The 23,180-nt window shown below is 39.2% G+C and overlaps 2 protein-coding genes across 3 annotated transcripts in view; one reads left to right on the top strand and one right to left on the bottom strand.

The window, feature by feature from the left end:
* Window positions 1–386: 386 nt before the first annotated feature.
* LOC146517312 (ADP-ribosylation factor-binding protein GGA1-like) lies at window positions 387–13,526 on the top strand. The gene is made up of 16 exons (XM_085162275.1): window positions 387–879; window positions 6,250–6,334; window positions 6,791–6,866; window positions 7,410–7,508; window positions 8,009–8,132; window positions 8,326–8,426; window positions 8,503–8,583; window positions 8,677–8,814; window positions 10,362–10,569; window positions 10,647–10,826; window positions 10,918–10,979; window positions 11,054–11,160; window positions 11,255–11,394; window positions 11,511–11,680; window positions 12,442–12,552; window positions 12,894–13,526. The coding sequence occupies exons 1-16, from the start codon at window positions 837–839 to the stop codon at window positions 13,002–13,004; spliced, it is 1,836 nt and encodes a 611-aa protein (XP_085018401.1). The 5' UTR covers window positions 387–836; the 3' UTR covers window positions 13,005–13,526.
* LOC146517311 (3',5'-cyclic-AMP phosphodiesterase 4C-like) overlaps window positions 13,290–23,180 on the bottom strand; it is a 22,502-nt gene continuing 12,611 nt past the window's right edge. For both annotated transcript variants that reach the window (XM_085162258.1, XM_085162257.1), the window contains 3 exons: window positions 21,559–21,681; window positions 21,299–21,481; window positions 13,290–18,220 (listed from right to left, as the gene is read on the bottom strand). In XM_085162258.1, the coding sequence (XP_085018384.1) occupies window positions 17,297–18,220; window positions 21,299–21,481; window positions 21,559–21,681 (1,230 nt within the window). In that variant the 3' untranslated portion in view covers window positions 13,290–17,296. The remainder of the gene's footprint in view (window positions 18,221–21,298; window positions 21,482–21,558; window positions 21,682–23,180) is intronic.

Genomic DNA, 23,180 nt, shown 5'->3' with positions numbered 1-23,180 from the left:
AATTATTTTAAGAACATGAACAGCAGACTCCATGAGGCTATCATGAGGGCCTTGAGTCCTTAAGTAGTACCTGTGCTTGCAGTTACTGTCAGCTGAGCTGAGAGAGTGATGATCTGTGGCCATCACCTCCAAAACGATTTCCTTTTTGGTGGTTAGGTTCTTGTTGCGTCTCCAGAGCTCTTGGTGACACTTACATTTGCATCAAAGCAGGTGAAATGCATCCACAATGGTTTATGGTTCCTAACTGGGCAGACTGTTGGAGACTTCCCTTAATTCTGAGAACTGCATCGCAGATAATGGACTCTTAGCTGAATTATCAAAGCACGGTATTTTTTAATTTTTTATTTTGAGTCAGATTATATTTAGAATAAATATTTTTACAAGAAGAGGTGAAGGACGTTTGAACGTAATACATTATGAATTAAGCATCATAACAAATGCGCTATGAAAGTACTAAAAGTACTCCAAACAATATAAACAATATAAACATATCGATTCCTAATGAATTCTTCTGTAAGTGGAAAGACGTTTGGGTGATCTAACGAAGTAAAAGCTTTCAGTGTGAAATGTGAAGAAGTGTGCATGAGCCTGAAGTGTGTTTTTGAGTTCCTTCTTTCCGCCGCTGCACTGACAAACGCGACAGAGTTGAAGATAAGCAGATATGTGTGTGAGCGCGTGCTGATGCAGGCAGTGAGGGGGTGTAACGTGGTTGGTGTGTCAGGGGCGTGAGTGTCACATGTCAGCGTACACAGACTGCAGTTTGACACCTCAGCTTCTCCGCCAGAGAGAAACAGTCGGCAGCTAAGCGGCTCTGGACCGGCAGGAGACGGACGGCGATGGCGAGCGGTGACAGCCAGGAAACTTTCGAGTCATGGCTCAGTAAGTGAACAAGGAACAGAAAAAGTTTGTGTTGTTGTTGGCGTTCAGCTGCGAGTCTGCAGCGCTAGCGTACTTCTCATTGGCGAGACGGTCCGCGCTAACGTCCCGTGAACAGTTGGCTCGTGACTTCAGTTTGACTCCATCACCGTACACACTTTTTATGCGCGAAACAACGCCCTGTTTTATTTATTTAACCCTCTGGCTTTGTTAAAAATCACTACCCTTTCAGCTTGTTCGTGGCCAAAAGTGGCCACCTACAGATTAGGTCTGTAATTTTTATTATTTTTATGTTTTTTTGCCATTTTTTTTGCATAAAGCTTTTAAGTAACTTCAGTTCTTTTCATAAATATAAAATTATTATTACTTTTTACATTTTTAACCCTTTAAACACCAGTTTGTTTGTCCACTGCACTAGCTGGAAGACAACCTCAAATCTCGCAATTTTATATAATTGCATTGCTACTGAAATTTCTTGTATTATTAATAGTAGAGTCTGGGGCATGTAATTGATCCACATCAACATTGATTATAATGCATTGTTATTTTTGTGCAGGGAGAGCAAAAACATAAAAACTTCCTCTCAGCTTGTTCGTGGCCAAAAATGGCCACCCCTTGTTTACGTTTACAAAATGCTATAAAATTCATATATATTAAGAAAAATTCCCACTTTTTTTGACATGATTTTTTAGATTAGTACCAGTGCTGTTCATGGAAATCAAAATTTCATTCAAATTCATAATTTTAACCCTTTAAATACCAGTTAGATCACATAATCCTAGGAACTCATAAATGGAAAAAATCACAAAACCCCAATTTTTTTCCAAATAAAACATGCCATCTGATTTACTTTCTAACCATGATGGAGGTTAGATGCATAGCAATAATTAACAGTATCAATGACTTTTATACATCTTTGTTTTTTTGTGCAGTGACAGAAAAACATAAAAACTTCCTCTCAGCTTGTTTGTGGCCAAAAATGGCCACCCCCTGTTTACATTTACAAAATGCTATAAAATTCATATATATTAAGAAAAATTTCCACTTTTTTTGACATGATTCTTTAGATTAGTACCAGTGCTGTTCATCAAGACCAAAATTTCATTCAAATTCATAATTTTAACCCTTTAAATACCAGTTAAATCAAATAATCCTAGGAACTCATAAATGGAAAAAAATCACAAAACCCCAATTTTTTTCCAAATAAAACATGCCATCTGATTTACTTTCTAACCATGATGGAGGTTAGATGCATAGCAATAATTAACAGTATCAATGACTTTTATACATCTTTATTTTTTTGTGCAGTGACAGAAAAACATAAAAACTTCCTCTCAGCTTGTTTGTGGCCAAAAATGGCCACCCCCTGTTTACATTTACAAAATGCTATAAAATTCATATATATTAAGAAAAATTTCCACTTTTTTTGACATGATTCTTTAGATTAGTACCAGTGCTGTTCATCAAGACCAAAATTTCATTCAAATTCATAATTTTAACCCTTTAAATACCAGTTAAATCAAATAATCCTAGGAACTCATAAATGGAAAAAAATCACAAAACCCCAATTTTTTTCCAAATAAAACATGCCATCTGATTTACTTTCTAACCATGGTGGAGGTTAGATGTATAACAATAATTAAAAGTATCAATGAGTTTTATGCATCTTTGTTTTTTTGTGCAGTGACAGAAAAACATAAAAACTTCCAAAAATGGCCACCCCCTGTTTACATTTACAAAATGCTATAAAATTCATATATATTAAGAAAAATTTCCACTTTTTTTGACATGATTTTTTTAGATTAGTATCAGCGCTGTTCATCAAGACCAAAATTTCATTCAAATCCAGACTTTTAACCCTTTAAATCACAGTTAAATTACATAATTTTAATGATTTACAAAGGGATAAAAGCATAAAATCCCCATTTTTTTTCTAAATAATACATGCAAACTGATTTATTTTCTAACCATGATGGAGGTTAGATGCATAGCAATAATTAAAAGTATCAATGAGTTTTATGTATCTTTGGTTTTTTGTGCAGTGACAGAAAAACAAAAAAAAATCCCTCTAATTTTGTTCGTGGCCAAAAATGGCCACCCATGTTTACGTTTTCAAAATACTATAAAATTCATATATATTAAAACATTTTTCTACTTTCATTGACTTGATGTTTTAGATTAGTATCAGCGCTGTTCATCAAGACCAAAATTTAATTCAAATCCAGACTTTTAACCCTTTAAATACCAGTTAAATTACATAATTTTAATGATTTACAAAGGGATAAAGGGATAAAGGGATAAAAGCATAAAATCCCCATTTTTTTTCTAAATAATACATGCAAACTGATTTATTTTCTAACCATGATGGAGGTTAGATGCATAGCAATAATTAAAAGTATCAATGAGTTTTATGTATCTTTGGTTTTTTGTGCTGTGACAGAAAAACAAAAAAACCCTCTCATTTTGTTCGTGGCCAAAAATGGCCACCCATGTTTACGTTTTCAAAATACTATAAAATTCATATATATTAAAACATTTTTCTACTTTCATTGACTTGATGTTTTAGATTAGTATCAGCGCTGTTCATCAAGACCAAAATTTAATTCAAATCCAGACTTTTAACCCTTTAAATACCAGTTAAATTACATAATTTTAATGATTTACAAAGGGATAAAGGGATAAAGGGATAAAAGCATAAAATCCCCATTTTTTTTCTAAATAATACATGCAAACTGATTTATTTTCTAACCATGATGGAGGTTAGATGCATAGCAATAATTAAAAGTATCAATGAGTTTTATGTATCTTTGGTTTTTTGTGCTGTGACAGAAAAACAAAAAAACCCTCTCATTTTGTTCGTGGCCAAAAATGGCCACCCATGTTTACGTTTTCAAAATACTATAAAATTCATATATATTAAAACATTTTTCTACTTTCATTGACTTGATTTTTTAAATTAGCACCAGTCCTAGTCATGAAAACCAAAATATAATTCAAATTTAGATATTATACGCTTTGAACTGGGTGTGATTCCCAATCAGCCAGAGTTCACACCCAGTTTCACACCTTGGCTCAGGCGATTAGAGGATCATCAGGGGGTCCCTTTGTCCCTCTGGGGGGGGGGGGGGGGACACTCCCACCTTCTTGCCATATTGCCAGAATAAATGGTCTGGAAGCTGTTAGGTTTACTTACAGCAGTAGCAACGTCTGCACCTGCATAAACTCCAGGACACGTTTACAAACAGTGTTTGTTGTTGTTTGCGCTGCAGCTGCAGGTTTGAACTCTGCAAAATGTCCTGTGATTGGGGTTTTTTTTGTTTTTGTTTTTGTTTCTAGAGTTAATATTTTGGGTATGGTCTCTTTTTATGAAAAATACAAGAGTAAAAGTGCTTTTCACATGTGCTTCAAAGCTAAGTTTGACTGGGAACCTCAAAGCTCAATATCCTGCATCCACAGGAATTCACTGCAGCCTATGTAATGTTTGATGCGTCATTATTTATTCCAGTCTATCTTGCAAATACATGTTTGTGCTGCAATGTCATGCACAAACACAAACTATCAGATCCTTAAGACCAAACCTATGTCAAAATTGTTTCATTATATTGGTCCATTGGAGTGTGGTAACCCATCAAACGCCCCTAGTGGAAACCAAGAATATTACATGAAATTGCTTGCTTGGCACAAAATGGGCCAAGGATGTCATATGGTGAAAAACATTAAAAACTACAATTTTCATGTGTTGAGTTTAGAATGAAAGCAATTTTACCTAAATATAGTAATATAGTACTGCCAGTAACAAGGAATCAAAAAAGGTGGTTATAATGGGTTTCAATTGGCCACAAGTGGCCACATTCAGTAAAATAGGAACAATGTGGTGTATAGTGAATATTATTGACATTATTAAGGAGCTGATGTTGAAAATTAAAAAAATTTAATAAAATACACACCTTTGGAAAGTTTCATTCCATTTGCATTAACAGAACAAAAATGGTTGAAAACCGAAAAGTGAAGTGGCCACCAGTGGCCAGGTTAGAAACCAGAGGGTTAACTTAAACTACGTTTTGCTATTCTCTAGAAACTCTCAGCTGGAACAGGAAGTTGTTCGCTCGCGCGTGTGCGTGAAAGAGAGCGAGAGAGAGAAGGGGTGTTCGCGTGTCACCTGCAGAAGTGCGCGCGCTGTCACAGGTTTTTTATTTAATAAAAGCAGGCGTGTGACCAAATAGGTAGCTGGTATTGACTTTAGACCTGTGATGAGAGCAGGTTTTTATAGGTTTTACTGCAATAATTCAGCCCATAATGCATCTCGTACTGTATTCATAGCATTACTTAAAATAAATAAAACAAGAAGACACCCAGACAGGAGAGAGGTAGTGCTGAAGCAGTCAGTTCATAGCATGGTCGTATTGTACTGTATAGTTTTTATTTTTATGATGGCTTTTATCTTTATTTCTTTTTGACTTTTTGTTTAGTTTAGTTTTTAATGGGTTCAATGTTAGTTTTAGTCTTAGTATCATTGTGTGGAGGGCATATATCAGAGTCACTACAGGTGTTTCAATAAAAACACAGAACATTTTGAAACCAGTCGACTTTCAGGCTTGTAGACATCCAGAATGTCAATTAAAATGTGCATTAAAGCCTCGTCGCCTTATTGGATAAGCTCCTCTGTATATTTCTTGTATTCACTGTACTGTGCAAAAGCCTTGAGCTAACCCTCATTTCTTTATATTTTGCTTCCAAGTAGCCCTTCTTGCTTGTAAGTTTTTAAAAGTGGTCCTAAGTGATTGGCTTTAGCTGAATCTATGAATGGAATTTGTAAGAATGGTGCCTTTTGTGCATGAATGATTCATAGGTTAGTGTTAAGTGGCTTCCCACATACGCAAAGGTCAGGTATAGGAACTGGACTGAAAATTAGTAAAGAAGTAGCCAATGTCCAAACTTTGAAAGACCTTCAGAAAGCCTGGAGAACTATTGCTCAACACCACTTTAAAAATAATACGAAGTCTAGTTCCATGACAGCAAAATATAAAGAAGTGATTTTTTTGAATGTGGTTTCAGGCTTTTCTGTAAATTAAAAAAAAAAAAACCCTCCCCCACCCCTGGTTATGTATTTCATCAAAAAAAAATATTGGATCTAGAAAATTATTAAATACAGTACTTAAAGGAAAATAAAACTCCGTTTCATCTTATATGGTGGGGATAGTGCACAAATATGTGTGCTAGCTAGCCTCCACATATTAGAAGCACACTTGGTGCAACATAGTCTTTGTTTCCCCTTTTTGTGCAGATCTTTAATTTTCACTTCCACAGTAAATCATTTTTTCTTCTTCTTCTGTGTTTCACTCTTTCTGTGGTCTGATTTTTTTTTTTTTTCAGATCAGGCCACGGACCCAAATAATCAGGAGGACAGATGGGACTGTATTCAGGGTTTCTACGAGCTTGTCAACCAGGAGACTAACGGGTGAGCAGAGTGTTGCTTTCTCCAGTCTTACCTATAATTTAAGCACCTGTAAAACTTGTATACTTTCCCTCTTTACTGTAGTTAGTATGAACTAAAGTTTTGTAAGCAAAGCCACTTGCTTCTAAAAATGACTTCAACACAACTCAGACATTTGGGAAATAGTTGCTTCACATCCATGTTGCCATCACAGTTTGTCAGTTACACCATCGCGCAAGATCAAAAGGGAAGTCTGTGACACCTTTTCCCCTTCACTCTTCCCGATTTGATGCAGCATAAAGTGTAAAGGTACTTTCATGTAAAGGCAGAGTCTTGTTTTATTTTAAGCATTTCAGTGGATTTCTGCTGAGGCGGGCAGAGCGCTGTGTGGAAGCTGTGCAAACACTACGTCTTCAGCTGTTTGCACGACATGTTTGCTCGAAGTTCGCTCAGATGATTTGAGATTTTTCTGCCTTTCAGGCCGCAGGTAGCCGTTCGTCTTCTCGCACATAAAATCCAGTCCCCACAGGAGAAAGTGGCTCTGCAGGCTCTCACAGTGAGTAACCAGACTAATGTCACGGCATGTATTTATCTCTCTTGTTTTGTGGTGCTTTTATCTGTAGAGGTTTGAATTTGAATCTGATTTTTTAACACGGACAAGTACTATAATTCTGTATTGATTTATTTCTCCTTCTCAACGGTCATACTCGGCATTTGTCACAGTATTTTCGTCGACAGAGGCCATTCACAGAAAAACGAATGTGTTTGTTGTAACTCTGTGTGCGGGGGTGGGGTGAATAATATCCGTGACTAATATTTATCACGTGGACAAAGCGACATGAGGCATTTAATCCAAGTTTGAAGCTGCTGTGAGGGCACGCAAAGCTTGTAGCCAGTGTTTCGCTATGAGATGCGACTTGGAGAAGCTTCTTGAGGACCATGTGCCTCAGGACATGTGACATTTTAAATGTGGTTAACCACAAATATCAAAGATGAAAATCTCTTCTCTCTTTGCTGTGCTGCGTACGAAAAAATGTTCTTCAGTTTCGAGTGGTTAGGATTGAGTTTTTTTTCTTGTTGTTTGTTTGGTGTTTTCCAGATTCTCGAGGCATGTATGAACAACTGCGGCAAGCGGTTCCACAGCGAGGCTGCCAAGTTTCGCTTTCTCAATGAACTCATCAAAGTCTTAACACCAAAGGTACTGCTTATCAGACACAACCACCACTGACATAGTAGTTTTTAAGCTGTGAGAACAGTCTGAAAACCTCTACATTTGGTAGTCAGACTTCCACGAAGTAAATTATTTAAGAGTTCAAATGAACTGCAGTGAACTTTTGTGAACGTGGAAAAAAAAATAGCCTCCATATATCACAAGGCTCAGTCGAAAGTTCAATAAAAAAAGCATCAGATGTTGAATTATAGAGTTTCATATTATAAGAATGAAAAATGTACTTCAATTAATATGTTTAGACAGTTACTGCAGGGATAGAGTCACAAAAGTCTCCGTGTTCCCAACTGTGCAGCACGTTAGTAAATCTGCTCCAATCTAATCTAAGAATCTGACAGCGTATAGATTTAAAATTAGTCCAACATCCAAAGGTCCACGTTCTAGACTGTGGGACCAGGATATTCTGGAAATTTCTAATGAGCAGCTTTTTCTGCAGTAACACTGACATGTGATTCAATCTTTCCGAGCAGTATTTTGGCTCGTGGACTCCACAGAAAGTCAAAGACAGAGTGACGGAGGTCCTCTACGGCTGGACGCTCTGGCTTAAAGATGAACCTAAGATTCAGGAAGCTTACAGCATGCTCAAGAAACAAGGTGAGGAACAATGCAGATACAAAACACAAAGTCTGTGCTTAGAAGCTCTACCTGAGAATCACTTCATTTAACACTGAGCACGTGATGCGTAACAGTTTAATCATTTCTTAGTTGTTCTGTTGTGTTCAACTCTCGATGAACATGGGACGTTTTTTGATTTTTATTTTGAGTGGGTTTCTTTTTCTGATTCTAGGTATTGTGGAAAAAGATCCCAAACTGCCAGACACGGTTATAATGGCTCCTCCACCACAGAGAACCACAGAGTCTGTTTTTGACCAGGAGGAGAAAGCTAAGGTGAGCATGTGTGTTTGTGTGTACTGAGGTGTGCGACTGGTTTCATCCTGCTTACATTTTTTTTATGTGCTTACAGTTGTTGGCCAGATTATTGAAAAGTGGTCGTCCTGAAGACCTGGAAACTGCCAACAGGCTCATTAAAAGCACCATCAAAGAGGTGAGGAGTGCTGCGGTGATCAAAGATGATGATCGTGCTTTTATATCAATTTAATATTGACCTTTTTTTTTCCTGTGTATGTGCTACATTAAGGAGCAAGAGAAGGCTGAGAAAGTGTCAAAGCGTGAGTCTACTCTGCAGGACGTGGAGAGCAGCACTAAGCAGCTCAGAGAGCTGCTGGAACAGCACGCTATCACTGGAACTTCATTACAGCCCAGCGACGACATGAAGGTATGTTACTACATGAAATACACTCTCCGCTTGGGAAGTCCTGTGACTGTTGTGTCTTTATTTGCTTTGCAACTGCAGAACTGTTTTCTTTCTTTTTTTTTTGTGCAGCGTTGGGTGTGTTTGAGCACAACATTTGATTGCAAGGACTAGAATTCACTTTTGGTATTAAATGAAATGCACTGTGGTGGTTTGAATCGTATCTGTCCAATAGATTCCAGTTTGTTCATATAAACATTGAGTCTTCCTCACATGCCAAAGTCATTCACAGAGTTCCACAGGGCTCTGTGCTGGGACTGAGGCGTTTTACGTTACACATGTTTCCATAAACAATATTATTAGAAAACACTACCCAGTGTTAAAATGGAAACAATCAGTTTGATCTTTCACACTGAGCGTTTTTTCTTTAGCATAAGTAACACCAGACTTTATCCTACGTTTATTTGTAATGATTCCAGAACACTCTTCTACATAAAATAAATTATTTTGATGCGTTAGATATTGTTATTTTACCTTTGCTCTATGTTATAAAATAATCTAAATAATTTTTAAAATGAAAAAGAAAAACTTATAAATTTAGTCTTGAATATTTATTTTAAATCAAAAATCTAACTTATAATTGGGAATTTCTGAAAATATATTAAAAATTAGTTAATCAGGTTTTGTTAATTGGTGATTTTAAACTTCCGTAGGTATGAACGTGAGTGCGAAAGATTGACTGCCTCTCTGTGTTAGCCCTGCAACACACTGCCTTACCCTAAGGCGGGGGTGTCAAACATGAGGCCTGAGTGCCAGAATTGGCCCAGCAAACACTGGAATCCAGACTCAATGGACGGGTTAGGAAATGTGAAATGGAACACATTTTAACCGTATTGTCAAGAGTGTTAATGCTTTATGTTTTCTGATGAATGCATGCAGAGGATACACTGCGTACCCTTTGCACACATGGATACACTGTTTCTGCAATTTTACACATTTAACCTTTTTTAATGAGCTCGATGGAGCCTGGGATACATCGATGTGTCTTTGAGCTTCATTTATCATTACAGATCGTTCTATCCCTGTTTTGGTCATTAGTGTTTTGAGTAACCTGAAGCACTGGAAACTGAACTCGTGCTTTAATGACCCTCAGCAGTTATATTTGTTAGTAGCTGCTGCGTAACTGCATGTTGATTTGTAGTCCTTGTGGATGTTTGCTGATTGAAGTCTTGTGATCTTTATTTAGTAAAATCTGTGTCTGTGATGAAGTCGCTTTTTTCCACCCTTAGTTTATCTCCTTGGATACAACTGATCGTTTTTAAAAACTTCACTCAAGCTGTGATGTTGCGCTGGTAGAGCCAATTTTCCCACTATCACAATGCTGGGAAACGATGTTCTGCTGGTGGAAACTTGAGGCACAGTGTCTGACAGTTGATTTACTTAAACGAGAAATACACCTCAAGAAAATAGGACCTTTTGTACAAAGGTCAAAACCAAGCTTTCTTTTTTAAATGATCCATTTAAAAAAAAAAAAAAAAAAAACATTAAAATTTATTTTTAAACCTTTGCAGACGCTGTATGAGCGCTGCGACCGGCTGAGGCCCAGCCTCTTTCGACTGGCCAGCGACACAATGGAAGATGATGCTGCTCTGGCGCAGATCCTGGCAGCTAACGATGACTTGACTCTTGTAGTGAACGCTTACAAAGTCCGGGTGGTGGGAGCAGAGTGTAACGGAGAAAGAGCACGAAGTAAAAGTGAAGAAGTGACAAGTAATACGGGTAGGCTTCATTTTGTTCACCTTTTAGTCCTCGTGGAAAAATCTTGTTTGCTAACCTCTTTTCTCTCGTTGGTCCAGCTCCTACGAGTCACAGAGAGGTTAAGAGCTACCACCTCATCGATCTGTCAGCGCTGGACTCTCCGCAGACTCACAGGAAAGCCGATTCCCTGCCTGTATTCGAATCTTCGTCACCCGTCTTCACCTCTTATCTGGAAAAAGCTTTCAGCTCAGAAGACGACCAGGACTTAAACGAATTAGGTGGGCCTGCTTTTGTTCTTATTTCGGCGTTATTGTCTGTAACACTGACAGATGCGCTTCATAATGTAATGACGTCCTGTTGTGTGATTAGATCTGGTCTCAAAGCAAAGGACTCAGGAGAATTCCAAGTCCTATTCTGAGGAACTGATGCAGGTGAGGCTTGAATGGAAGATTTAAACATGAATTTTATTTGGAATATGCAATTTAACATGTTCTTTTACTTTTAGTTAAATGGAGACATTTTTAATGCTGAGCAGAACGGAGGAGGGGGGCTTTTACTGAGAGCCCGTGGATGTGGGGGCAGCAGTGCTACAACTAACGGGACAAACATTTGGTAAGAAAGCAAAGAAATTTCTAGCTTTCGCATGCACTTGGTCAGAGTTGTAAACAACCTTTTGTTTTAAAAAATCTGCCTTTTCTCCCATTAGGTCTCACCCTCAAAGTCAGCAGTTCAAATGGTCGGACAAACCATCAAATGAAGGCTCAGGTTCTCCAGTGAAACTAGAGGACTCATGCCCCCCACACCTCCTGAACAACATCTTTGTTCCAATGGAAAGCATCAAATCCAGTAAGTCGTCTGAAGCGAATCGTCCAGTGTTTGCCGCGAGTTTTGCAGCTGTGAGGAAGTCGTTCCTCAGTATCAGCAGATACTTTGTTTAATTGTTATTTTCGCGTGTATGTTAGGTCAGCTGGAGCCGATCACGTTATACAACCGGGCCGGTTTCCACGTATCTCTTCATTTCGCTAGAGACCCTCCGCCAGGTCATCCAGGTGTCGCCGTGATCGTCATGTCTGCAGTGAACACATCTGCGCTCGATGTGAGAGACTTCCTGTTTCAAGCTGCTGTTCCAAAGGTAACAAACTCAGACTGCAGGGTGATGTTTTTAAAATGTGGACGGATGCACTTTTGAATCAGGAAAACGTTTGAAAATATCTTTAGGACGTGTCGACTTCAAACCTCTTTAATTTTGAAACAAAAAAGATACAACAAAGAAAGCAAGGTGGTTCAAATTATGTACTTTTTTCACAGTTTTGCTTAAAAAATGAAATATAATGTTCAAATTAGTGCTAGAATTTCTGAATTTTAAATAGTGACTGGTCAATAAGTCTAGGAAAGTTGTATAAATGCCAGTACACATTTTTCTCACTTGCAGATGTTTTTTCTTAAGAAGCAGGCAGACACGGGTGTTACTGATGGAATGAATTATGTTACGCACTTAGCCTTCACCTCACACACAGGTGGGATAGGTAACACCTTTGTGTGTGTCTATTTGATGCCACGAAGGCTTTGTCTGTGTAAAAGGGAATATTAAACTGTAGCTTCATTGTGGGGCTAAAAATATTACAGCTTTGTATATGTTTAGATGGAGAGGAAGCTAAGTCATTGGCCTGTGACAGCTGTTACACCAAGCTCTGTGCAGTTAATTGTAATGGCTCAGACTATCAAATCACAACAAAATGTATCTGGCGCCCCCTGCTGGAGTCGGGTTGACAGTTCAAATTTGTGGGGCAGTCCCTGTCAGTGTTTTTCTGTTTGAAACCACTTCATGTGTCTGCCTGCTTCCTATCTGAGTTGGCCACACAGCTCTTTCTTACTTTAATCACTGTCACACAGATGATGTTAGTGAAACTTCAGCCTGCCTCAGGGACACGCCTACCTCCATACAACCCTGTCCTGCCTCCACCTGCTGTCTCCCAGGTCCTCCTGTTAGCTAATCCTCAGAGGGTGAGTTATATGCATGTAACTGCCTGTCTACCTTGATTAGTTGTCAGCGTCTCTACATGTCAGTTTGTTTGTTTATGCTTGGTTTTGTTGTATATTTCCACAGAGCAGGGTTGTTTTGCTCTTACTATAAATTGTCGGATTCTCAGTAAGATGCTTTAAACATTTCCTGTACATGGCAGGAATGGTTAAGAGAGTAAAGCTGTAGATAAACACCATACTCTGTTTTATATCACAACACAACACAAAAGATAATGCTGATAATATTTAAAATATTTGTTCTTTATTTCTTTCTTTGGAGAAATTCAGACAATTTCTTAAGATGTTCCTTATTTTTCCCTCAGCGTAAAATCCGCCTGCGCTACAAGCTCATACTGATGCACGGAGACCAACATCTGAGCGAAACGGGAGAGATCGACAACTTTCCTGACTGGATGTCTTTGACCGGCCACTGAAAACTTCACAAACTCGGATTTGTACTCTGTGCTGGGTGTGAAATTAACAATTGAAAGAAGAGAGAGCGATAGTGAAGCCAGGGAGGAAGAAAAACTCAACCAGAAGACGGAGAGGCTTTCAGGTTTGGACACTTCATGAAGTAACAGCAAGCAAGTTTGTATTTGTGAAAATCCTATTACTTTGTGTGTGGGTTTTTTTTTTTTTTTTTTTTTTAACAATTTGCTGTGATTAAAAAAAAGTAGCAACTGTGATTCAGGCAAAGAAAAATGTCTTACATTATTTAAAAAAAAGAGTTGAAAGTCTTACATTGCACATGAAATCCGTTACTTCCAGTTCCTTTATACCTGGTTGGTATTCCAAAGAAACACCAAGCACCGACACTGGAGTCACACTATGGTAAACGGTGGCTGGACACAGCAGTGCAACTAAAAGTATTGTGACCTTGAGATCTTGTTGCCTTTTGAAGATATAGTGTAACTACTCGTCAGTGAATTGTTGTGATCTGTATTCCAAGCTTGATGCATCAAAACACGATAAAACGGCAATAAGAGGCGTCAGTCTGCAACTCGATGGGGTACATACAATCTGTTTGTGATCATTTGTGATAATGCAGAGATTCGCTATGAGAAATCACAAATATGTTGCGGTCAGAAATTCACAGAAAGTGCTGAAAGTCAGAGTCTCACAAATAGGAAACTGAAAGTTCCTCCACAAATACTGACGTATGGCTGCGATTTAACTACAGAATGACATTAACTCTGCTACCTTGCTTTTATTTAGGTACATAACAAGAATACAACCAGTTGGCAACCAGCTGACTTGAGCCCCTTATTGCAAAGAGATATGACGTGGACGTGTTGTGCTCGCTTTGGAGTGACTGCTTTGGACACAGTTTGTCTCCCACGTGGTGACCTGTGCACCCGTGTTTATGCTCTGGGTTAGCACTTAGTTGCTGCAACCACTTTCAATCAGTCACTGAATTCTAAAATACTCAGTGCAGTCAGTGAGATGTACGCACACACAAATAATGAGCAGCAAAGGCAGGAGCTGTTGCTCTGTTTATTGTAAAACCCAAACAGTCCAAGGCTTTAGTAGTTATTGTTGCTTTAGCTGTGCCATTAAGAAACTCAAGTACAAAATAAAAAATAATGTGGCAAAAATAAAATAATCTATTATTCATTCAGAGGATTTTACAGTTCTTTTACACTTTTGTGTGCATCAGAATATTGTATTTCAAATCTAAGCATGTGATGTAAGGGTGTTCAGGTGGGTTCAGCACATCCCCGACTGGACTCGATTCATGTGTCAGATGCTCTGCTGTCATCTTATTTCGCTGCCTCGTGCCGTTGTTAAGCCACTGAGGTGCAATCCAGCGTAAGCTGACGTGTTGCTGGTTTCAAGTCTGCATTTGAAAAACTCTTCTGCTTTTCTTACATCAGAACTCTCGAAGCATCTTGAGATGTTTTTAATATGTATTTATCTTCCAACTAAGATTTCCTTTCCTTAAACTTAAAGTGTGTGAGTATAATTATATAATTGTGTTACTGCATTTTGGATCTGCTTGTTTGTGTATCAATGAAAAGATGAAAAAACACAAAGAAATGTAGCAAAGCTGATAAAAATTGTTTAGATCTGTAAACACTTTCCCCACTCTGTGGCAGAAAGCAGGACAAAATAACTGATGAATGTGTTAAATACACTTTAAAATGAATCAGTTACTACTCTTTGCTGTAGCTTTTTGTAGGGTTTGACTCTTAGTAGCATGCTTCATTTTGTTTCTCTGTGTGAAGTTGTTTCCAGTTTGCTTGTGTTTCATTTCATTTTATTTAGTTTTCTTTAATTACAGACTGTGTGTTGTTTCCTCAGCTTTAACCACTTTATGAACCCCAAAGAAGACATTCAGGCTCAGTTTTACCTGCTTCCTCCTGTGTGACTGTGAAACAGGAAATGCATGTCTGTCATGTGGCAGTATTGAGTTCTTCAATAAATATGGATTCTGTTACAGTTGTGTTCTGGGTTCAGGGATTTCACATCTGCGGCTCTTTTACACATGCAGGGGCTCAATGTGTCGTCAAAAGACAAAAATATAAACACAAAATGAACAATGGATATTTTGCAGTGTTTTTTAAAAGTTTGTCTCGACATCCTCCAGCTGTGAAAGTATGTAGCCTTTACACTGAATTAAAAAAAGAAAAAACGTTTTCACATGTGCTTCATCTCCTTCGTCTAACACGTGTTACTTCATTCTCTTGTATTTGCCGACCTCTACAGCGACGATTAGCTCAGCTGAATACACATAAATGTTTAGTCTTGACCCTCCGTTGCTATGGATTCCACATGCAGCTGGGTTTAAGTCAAATAGAACTAAAAACCTACCTTTTTATATAACTTTTAAAGCTCTTCGACTGCTACATTTATCTTATTTTATAAGTTACGTTCTTCTACAAACAGAAATAAATCAAAGCTCTGCAGACCACTTTATAATGAAAAGGCAAATTTAAATAACCAGGTAATGATAAATAACGCACTGCAGAGTAGTTATGTGATAAAATAACTACTGGATAGGCTAACTTATAATTAATAGAGCCTGTCATCTTCATTGTGAGGCTTCAAAGTTTGGCAGTTGTGTTTCATAGTAAAGGTTGCTGAGCCCAGGTCTGGTCCATCTTCATGCTACTCTGTGCTGCAGAGAGTGCTGAGATCTGTGCAAGTATCAGAGTGGGAGATCCACTGCTGGATAAACTGTGAACACTGTTTCCAAACATCTTTCATCTGTAAAAATGGCTTCATAGTGTAGTCATTTAGCCTGACAAGCAAAAGGTGTCCAGTCTGATCCCAGGAGGAGACACAATTCCCTGTGGAATTGCATTAGGAAGAGCGTTAAAAAACATTTGGCAAGACACACGCCAATACCAATACATGTCTGTCAGGCAATAATATTGGTAATTGATATATATATATATATATATATATTTAAAAAAAACAAGAATTTTATCCTTTTTCCTTAAATGGCTTCTTGTTTCAGCTCTTGTGCAATTAGAAACTCCAGCCCATCAGCTGCATTGATCGTATTTATTATATGACATCAGCAGATTAAAATACATGTTTACTATGTACAGATATGTAACAGGGGTGTTAGATAAAGTGCCAAATACATTTTCTTTTTTTTACAAAACCAAACAATCAAAACAAATCAAACAAAATAAAACAATGGGATTTGTGGAAGACCATCACACCTGGTGGCCGGGTCCCACAGTTTCATTGCTTCGTGACGAGTAGCCCCCTCATTCGGAGGCTGAATTGCTCAGTGCTGGTTGTGGGACGGTTTGGCACGATTCAGGTGAACCTGTCATGATAGGATGAATACTGGGTGTTCTTTAATTATTATTATTATTATTACTATTATTTTTAAAACATTAACCAACATCGACATGTACAACAGATCAGGCTTCTGAGCTATAACGGTCCACATATTACTCAGAGACAGTGTCAGAAATCCAGCATTGTTGCATTAAGGTTAGTATGTGACGAGGTTAAACTGTTCCTGGACCACATCCCTGGAGGTGTACTCGGCATTCCTGTTCACAAGTGGAACGTTTTTTCTAGTAAATATGAGATGACAGACTACACTTTCCAGACTTTTTTTTTTTTTTTGCATTATTTTTTTTCTGTTTTCTGACAAACGGAGGAAGTTGACATTCTTTTAGCTTTTGATGCTCACTGTGTGTGTGAGATGTTATCTTCCTCATCAACGGGACTGAGACAGTGACCGAGAGACAACGGACGGTAGTCTATAAGAACAGAACAGGCACGCACTTGTTTGCATGTGCGTATTTCAGGCTTTGTTAGATTTCCAGGAGCTACAAAAAGGTCGACAGAACAAATCCCTTCCCTTTTATTATTATTATTGTTATTATTATCACCATTGTCATCCCCCCAGTTCATCCTCCATGGCAGTGATGGATTTACAGACACCAGGTGAAGAAGCCTCCAGTCTGTCTGTCACTACCGGCTCCTCAAGTTGCGTTTGGGAAGATCCAGAGAGGTTTTGTTTTCGGTGTACGGTTGGTCTTTCAGTGTTTCTCTGAGTGTTTTAAGGACAACAAACTGCTCCTCAGCTACGATGCTCACAGGACAAAGTGGTCAGAGCGCGTTATTTGGAAGGAAGGGCGTCATCAGCTCTTTATCATCCTCCACACCCACTCGCTGCCGTCGTGGCCTCTCTCTGGCCCTCTTCATCTCTCCTCAGTCTTTCCTCACTGACCCTGTGAATTCACCTTTTTACACCTGACTAGCTCTCCTCTTCCTCTTGTACTTCTTCCTCAACCTCCTCTGGTGCCTCCTCCTCCTGCTGCTCTGCTGCTGCCTCTTCCTCATCTACATTTTCCTTTATTTCCTCCTCATCCTCAGCTTTATCCTCCACTTCTTCCTCCTCTTTCCCCTCTTCCTCTTCAACATCCCCCTCCTCCTGTTCCAAAGCCTCCTCTTTTTCAACTTCTGCCTCCTCTTTCGCTTCCTGCTCGTCTGTTTCCTCATTTTCAATGTCCTCTTCTCTCTCATCTTCTACTTCTTCTCCATCTATTTCCTCTTCTACATATGCAGTTTCTCCACCTTCCTCGCAGTCTCCCTTCTCCTCTCCCCCTTCCTCGCCTTCTTCTTCTTCTTCTTCAGCTTCCTCCTCCCCTTTTGTTTCCTCCTCTTGTGCTACATCATTGGCTTCTTCTTCTTCTTTCTCTGTCTGTGCTTCTTCTTCTTCTTCTAATTGCCCTTCTTCCTGCACCTCCTCTGCCTCTTTCTCTTCCTCCTCCTCCTCCTCTTCCTCCTGGACTCCATTCTGTTCACTGTTGTGATTTTCCTGCTCATCTTTGTCATCTTCTGCATGATTCTGCTCCTCTCCGTTTGCCTCCACCTGGCCGTCCCGCGTTAAGTCCTCGTCGTTGTTATCACAGATGGCTTTCCGGCCACTCCTCCCGCTGCTGTTCCTCATGTGTATGTGGTTGTGGTTGTTTTGCTCCAGGTCCTCAATAGTGATCTCAAACTGGAAGCGGTCGTGCTGGAGGTGTCTGTCTGGAGGAGGCGAGGGAGACTGGGGCATGGTGTTCAGGTACCACTCCCTGTTCTCTTCCAGCGTGTCCAGCAGCTCCTGAGCATCTGGATGAACCAGGTCGGCCCACGTCTCCCACAGCGGGTGGACAATGTAGTCGATGAAGCCCACCTGGGAAAGAAAAAGAAGATGAAAATACTTCAAATACCAGACGAAGCCACTTTAATGTGTGGTGCTAAAGGAACATGTCAACACTTTGGAGAATATGTTGATTCACTTATGGTTGACTTAGCTGAGCATAAAAACTGAGTTGACCCGATTCTGTCCTAACATCACAAACTCCATGTACCATAACCATTAATGACTAAATCACACATTATCTATTCAATGCCTCAGCTTGCACAAACTTACAACCGCAGTCATCTCAAGGTATATTGTAAGACATGCTTATAAGCACGTCTCCTGTATGTTTGACTCGTACAAAAACCTAAATGATACTTGTGCTTTTAGTTCAACTCTGTAAACTGTCAATTGCTGTTAAATTGTAACTGCACCTGCTTTATTAGGCCACAAGGTGGTGCCAACTTCCTTGCTGCTGTGTTGCACTTAAGTTGATAGTTATACAAAGAAAAAGTCAGACTGCACTGACACCGGTGTGAGTCTCCACTGCCATATCTGACAAATATCTGAGACAAGTCAGAGCAAACCCAGGACAACACTTGAATGCCAAAAACTGCAGTCCCCTTAACGGCCACTTGAGGCTGATTGAAATCCATTTAATTCCCATGGTAACATCACCAACTTCACAGCACAAGGTTTATAGCCAAGAAAATGGTTTTGGTCTGTACATCTATTTGTAAAACCTGCACCGGTAAACTTTTATTAAGCAGAAATCTCCATGGCTGAAAAAGAGTGCTGGTCCAAAGACTCCACATTACTCAACTATGGTGCCTTTAATTCAGCTCATTTTAATGAAGGAGTGATGAGCTCATGCGGTGCCGAGGCATCTGTCGTCTGTCTGCTTACAAGTCACAAGAATCGCTCCTCCGTGAGATCATTGGTAAGATTTTAGTGAAAGTTGCACTCAATCATCAGCAGATGGGTCTTCACCCAAACTGTGCTCAAGGTCACATTAGTCATTTTAAGAAGTTCACATCAGATTCTCAGCTTTGAGAAAGAAAGAACTTCATGAAACACCAAATGATGAGACAGCTTAAAATATGGTTTTAGGGTCGGGGTTTTCTGATCTACTTTATAGTAAATAATAAAGTGAGTGAAATGACACGCTGATGCATTATTGCATATTTCCATGTTTTCATGGTCATGATTGATACTGATGATTGTCCATGTAATACGTAATTCTTTCAAATAACTCCTGGCAAAGAAAGCAAATAACATATGTCCCTTAAGTAGTATTTTCCCTTTGCTAGAGCTAAATCCAACTGGCTGTACATTAACAAGCACAAAACCATTTTACAAAGTGCAGAATCTGTGACCACAAACTTGACGCAGAATGATGTTACTGTTTCTCATCATGAAAATCAGAAGAGGCATATCTCTGTAGCTGCTTCCAGCTGGATATTGACACAGGAATACATTTCTCACACACGTATCCAAAACAGATTTACTGACTGAGAGTTTAGCATAAGTTATTCCAGTATTAACTGTGCTGACAAATTTTGCGGGACAAATAAAAGTGCTGCACAATCAACAGTTTGTCATTCTGTCACAACGCAATAGAAAACGCAATTATCAGTTTTAATTCTAGTTGCGTCGTGGCCCGAGGTTTGTTGGTCTCTCCACGTCACTCAGCAGCCAGCAGTTTGACTGCTTTAAAATTTCATGTCTCCAGAGGATGAACCTTACTGACTTTTGTGTCTCTGAGTTTTTTCTTTCCTTCCTGTTGCTCTGAGAGAAAGCAGACACACCGACTAAAATGTGGTTTTTAAAAAAATAATCTGTTCCCCCAAAGTATACGAACTGGAACGATCTTAGCTGGGCTTCTGTCCTAATTGCCACCATCCAAACAAACATGTTTAAATAGCCCAATCCCCAACTGTGTGTAAATCACAGCCTCACACACACACACACACACACACACACACACACACACACACACTTTCTCTTGATCTAGTCTTGTGCACATGGCTAAGATGCCAATGTTTAAAGATTTGTAAGTTCCAAGTTTGTACATTTGATGGACATTTGTCACATATTTTGATTTTTTTTTTTACTGGTTTGAAACTGAGACTTCAAAACCCAGTATACTGACACCTGAAGCTTTATTGTCACATAACCGCTAACCAATCTGCCATTTTGGTCGTGTGATCTTGTGGGAAGGAAAAAAGGGAGTTTTTCCTTCCCACTGTCGCCAAAGTGCTTGCTCATAGGGGGCCATATGATTGTTGTTTTTTTCTCTGTATCTATTATTGTAGGGTCCAACTTATAATTTAAAGCGGCTTGAGGCAGCTGTTGTTGTGATTTGGCGCTGTATAAATAAAATTTAATTGAAATGAATCTAATTGAATCTTGTAGGATCAAGTGAATCAGGCCCAAATCAATGGTAACCATCTGGCAACTGCTGGTTGCTAGGGGAAAATGTGTTGTGTGCAATTCTTTGGTTGCTACCAGATTGCTCTCTTCCATAGCACACTTCCTCCCCTCACCCGCAATTGGTCATATCAGAGGCTGCCGCTTCCTGAGCCTGGTTCTGTTGGAGGTTTCTTCCCGTTAAAAGGGAGTTTTTCCTTCCCAGTGTTACCAAGTACTTGCTCATAGAGGGGTTGTCTAATTGTTTGGTGTTTCTTTCTAACACTGAAGGCTCTTTATCTTACAATATAAAGCTCCTTGATGCAACAGTTGTTCTGAATTGGCTCTATATAAATAAAACGGAATTGCATTTGTGCATATATTTACCACTGCTTGTCGTTTTGTGTTCATTTTATCATTATCAGATCGGCTACTTTCCCCACACACTACCAACTCCCACATTTGCGGTGTTTGTGAATGACCTGCCACAGACAGAAAAAATGCTCATTAACACTTTCTCAGAGTCTCAGCATAAACTGAAGATTCAACAGAGTCTATTTCAGGGTTGTTATTTCACACTGCTCTGTGTTTCTGTTGTTTTATCCACCCTTGCTATCATAGACACTTTAAAGTTGCTTGTTTGTGGCTCATTATCCTGTCCGTGTGCACATTTAACATCTTCACTATATTAATGACGCTGTGAGTCAGAGAGAGCATTACCTGACTTTTCTCCACAGATGCAGTGTGTTTGTCACACATGGCGCTGATCTCCATCCCTCTCTCGCGTTCTTTGTCGCCCTGCCGAAAGAACTCCTCCATGATCCTCTCTGTCCACTGTCTGTATAAAGGTAAGTGCTTGGTGGGGTTGCTGAGGTCTGCACAGTGCACCATGTTCCTCAGTACCTACGATCATACAAGAATATTTAATGTTATGTATGTCATTCTCTCTCTGTGGGGTCAAACGTTACTGATCAAGTTACCTGTATTCGTTCTGTATAGTGGTCCAGAAGTAGCACGCCAGAACTTGTCACCTTCTTGGTCTCCACCATTGTCTTTAAATCAGCCAGCAGTGTCATGTGTTTGGACATGTCTGTGGCCAACACCTGCAGAAAACGACAGAAAGAAGTGCAAACTACTCTCTGTCCAAAGCTTTTATTTTGCATCCTTGAACCTGTAATATGCTCTACGCTCTGTTAGGAATCAAACCCCCTTCTACTCCTGTGTGATTATAAATTACTCTGAAAATATATAATGCAATGAAGTCAGTCCACTTTTTCTCTAAAGGGGACCTATTATGCTTTTCCTTTATTTATCACAATGTTGTGTGCTCAAATCTTTAAATAATGACCTCATTATTTAAAGATTTGAGCTTATAGTTGTGGTCAGATGTTTGCACACATTCATCATGGACATGAATGTTCTCTTTAAACTGTCTCTAATATACACAGACTGTATATATATATATATATATATATATATATATATATATATATAGATATATATATAGATATATAGATATATAGATATATGATTGACTATAGCTGATAGGCAATGCAAACATTAAAAATAATTTGTTTAACAGGCCTTATTCAGTATTCAGAACAATGGGTCCAAGTCCAAGAAATGCAGTACAAAGCACAGAGTACAAAGTTGCAAACGTTTTTGGAGGCATTCTAAACTGCAAATTCCACAATCATCAGTTCAAACACTAATAAGATTTTTAGGAACCAATCAGCCCTGGCATGAACTGGAAACCGCTGGAACACCTGGATCACTGTCCACAGTGACCTGAGTTCTACCATCAACATTTCACCATGGGCCAAGAGGAAGAAGACCAGGAAAGAAGCCCCCACTCCTTGGTGCAGGAAGAATTGACACCTTCAGACTCAACTGAAGTGTGGCGCAGTCTACATGGACAAGCCATTCTCCATGTAGACAGCTTTACATTTTATGATCAGATGAGACAAAGATTGAAGTATTTGGCCACAGTGACAAGAGGTATGTTTCAAGGAGTAAAGGTGAGGTTTTGTACCAACTGTCAAGCATGGTGGTGGTAGCATCATGTTCTGGAACTGTTGTGCTGCCAGTGCTGCTGGTGCATTACACAAAGTGGATGCAATAAAGAAAGGAAACACCTCCACAAAGATAATCATCCCAAACACACATCAACACTGGTTTCAAAATGGAACAAGCAGGCTTCCCAAAGTTCCAACCTCAAGGCTACGGAAAATTTCTGGACCACGCCGAGTCAGTGCCAGGAAACCAACTCATTTAAATGAACTCTACCAATTCCACCAAGAATAGTAGTCAAATATTTAGCCACAATTATGCCTGAAGCTCGTTGATGGCTAACAAAAAGGTCTGGTTGAAGTGGAACACATTTACCCAAATATTAGTGGGTAACCATTCCACCCTGGAGAAAGAACATTCAGAAATTACAATGACATTTATCCCCATGAGAGCGGATATGATTCTGACACACAACTGTATGTACAAGTAGTCCCTGTAAATCAAAAGCTGTATTTAAAGCACTTCATCTGTATCTTTAAGGCATCATATATAAGGGATAACCCAAATCTCTTGCTGTGAGCACAGCAACCCC

This window comes from Neolamprologus multifasciatus, chromosome 6, assembly GCF_963576455.1.
Source record: "Neolamprologus multifasciatus chromosome 6, fNeoMul1.2, whole genome shotgun sequence".
Classification (NCBI taxonomy): Eukaryota; Metazoa; Chordata; class Actinopteri; order Cichliformes; family Cichlidae; genus Neolamprologus; species Neolamprologus multifasciatus.
This window is presented reverse-complemented; position numbering and strand designations above follow the sequence as displayed.

Coding starts and splice junctions, on each gene's coding strand:
- LOC146517312 (XM_085162275.1), top strand. CDS start 837: ATGGCGAGCGGTGACAGCCAGGAAACTTTCGAGTCATGGCTCA. Junction 8,427..8,502: donor ACCAGGAGGAGAAAGCTAAG/GTGAGCATGTGT, acceptor ATGTGCTTACAG/TTGTTGGCCAGATTATTGAA. Junction 11,681..12,441: donor TTCAAGCTGCTGTTCCAAAG/GTAACAAACTCA, acceptor ACTGTCACACAG/ATGATGTTAGTGAAACTTCA.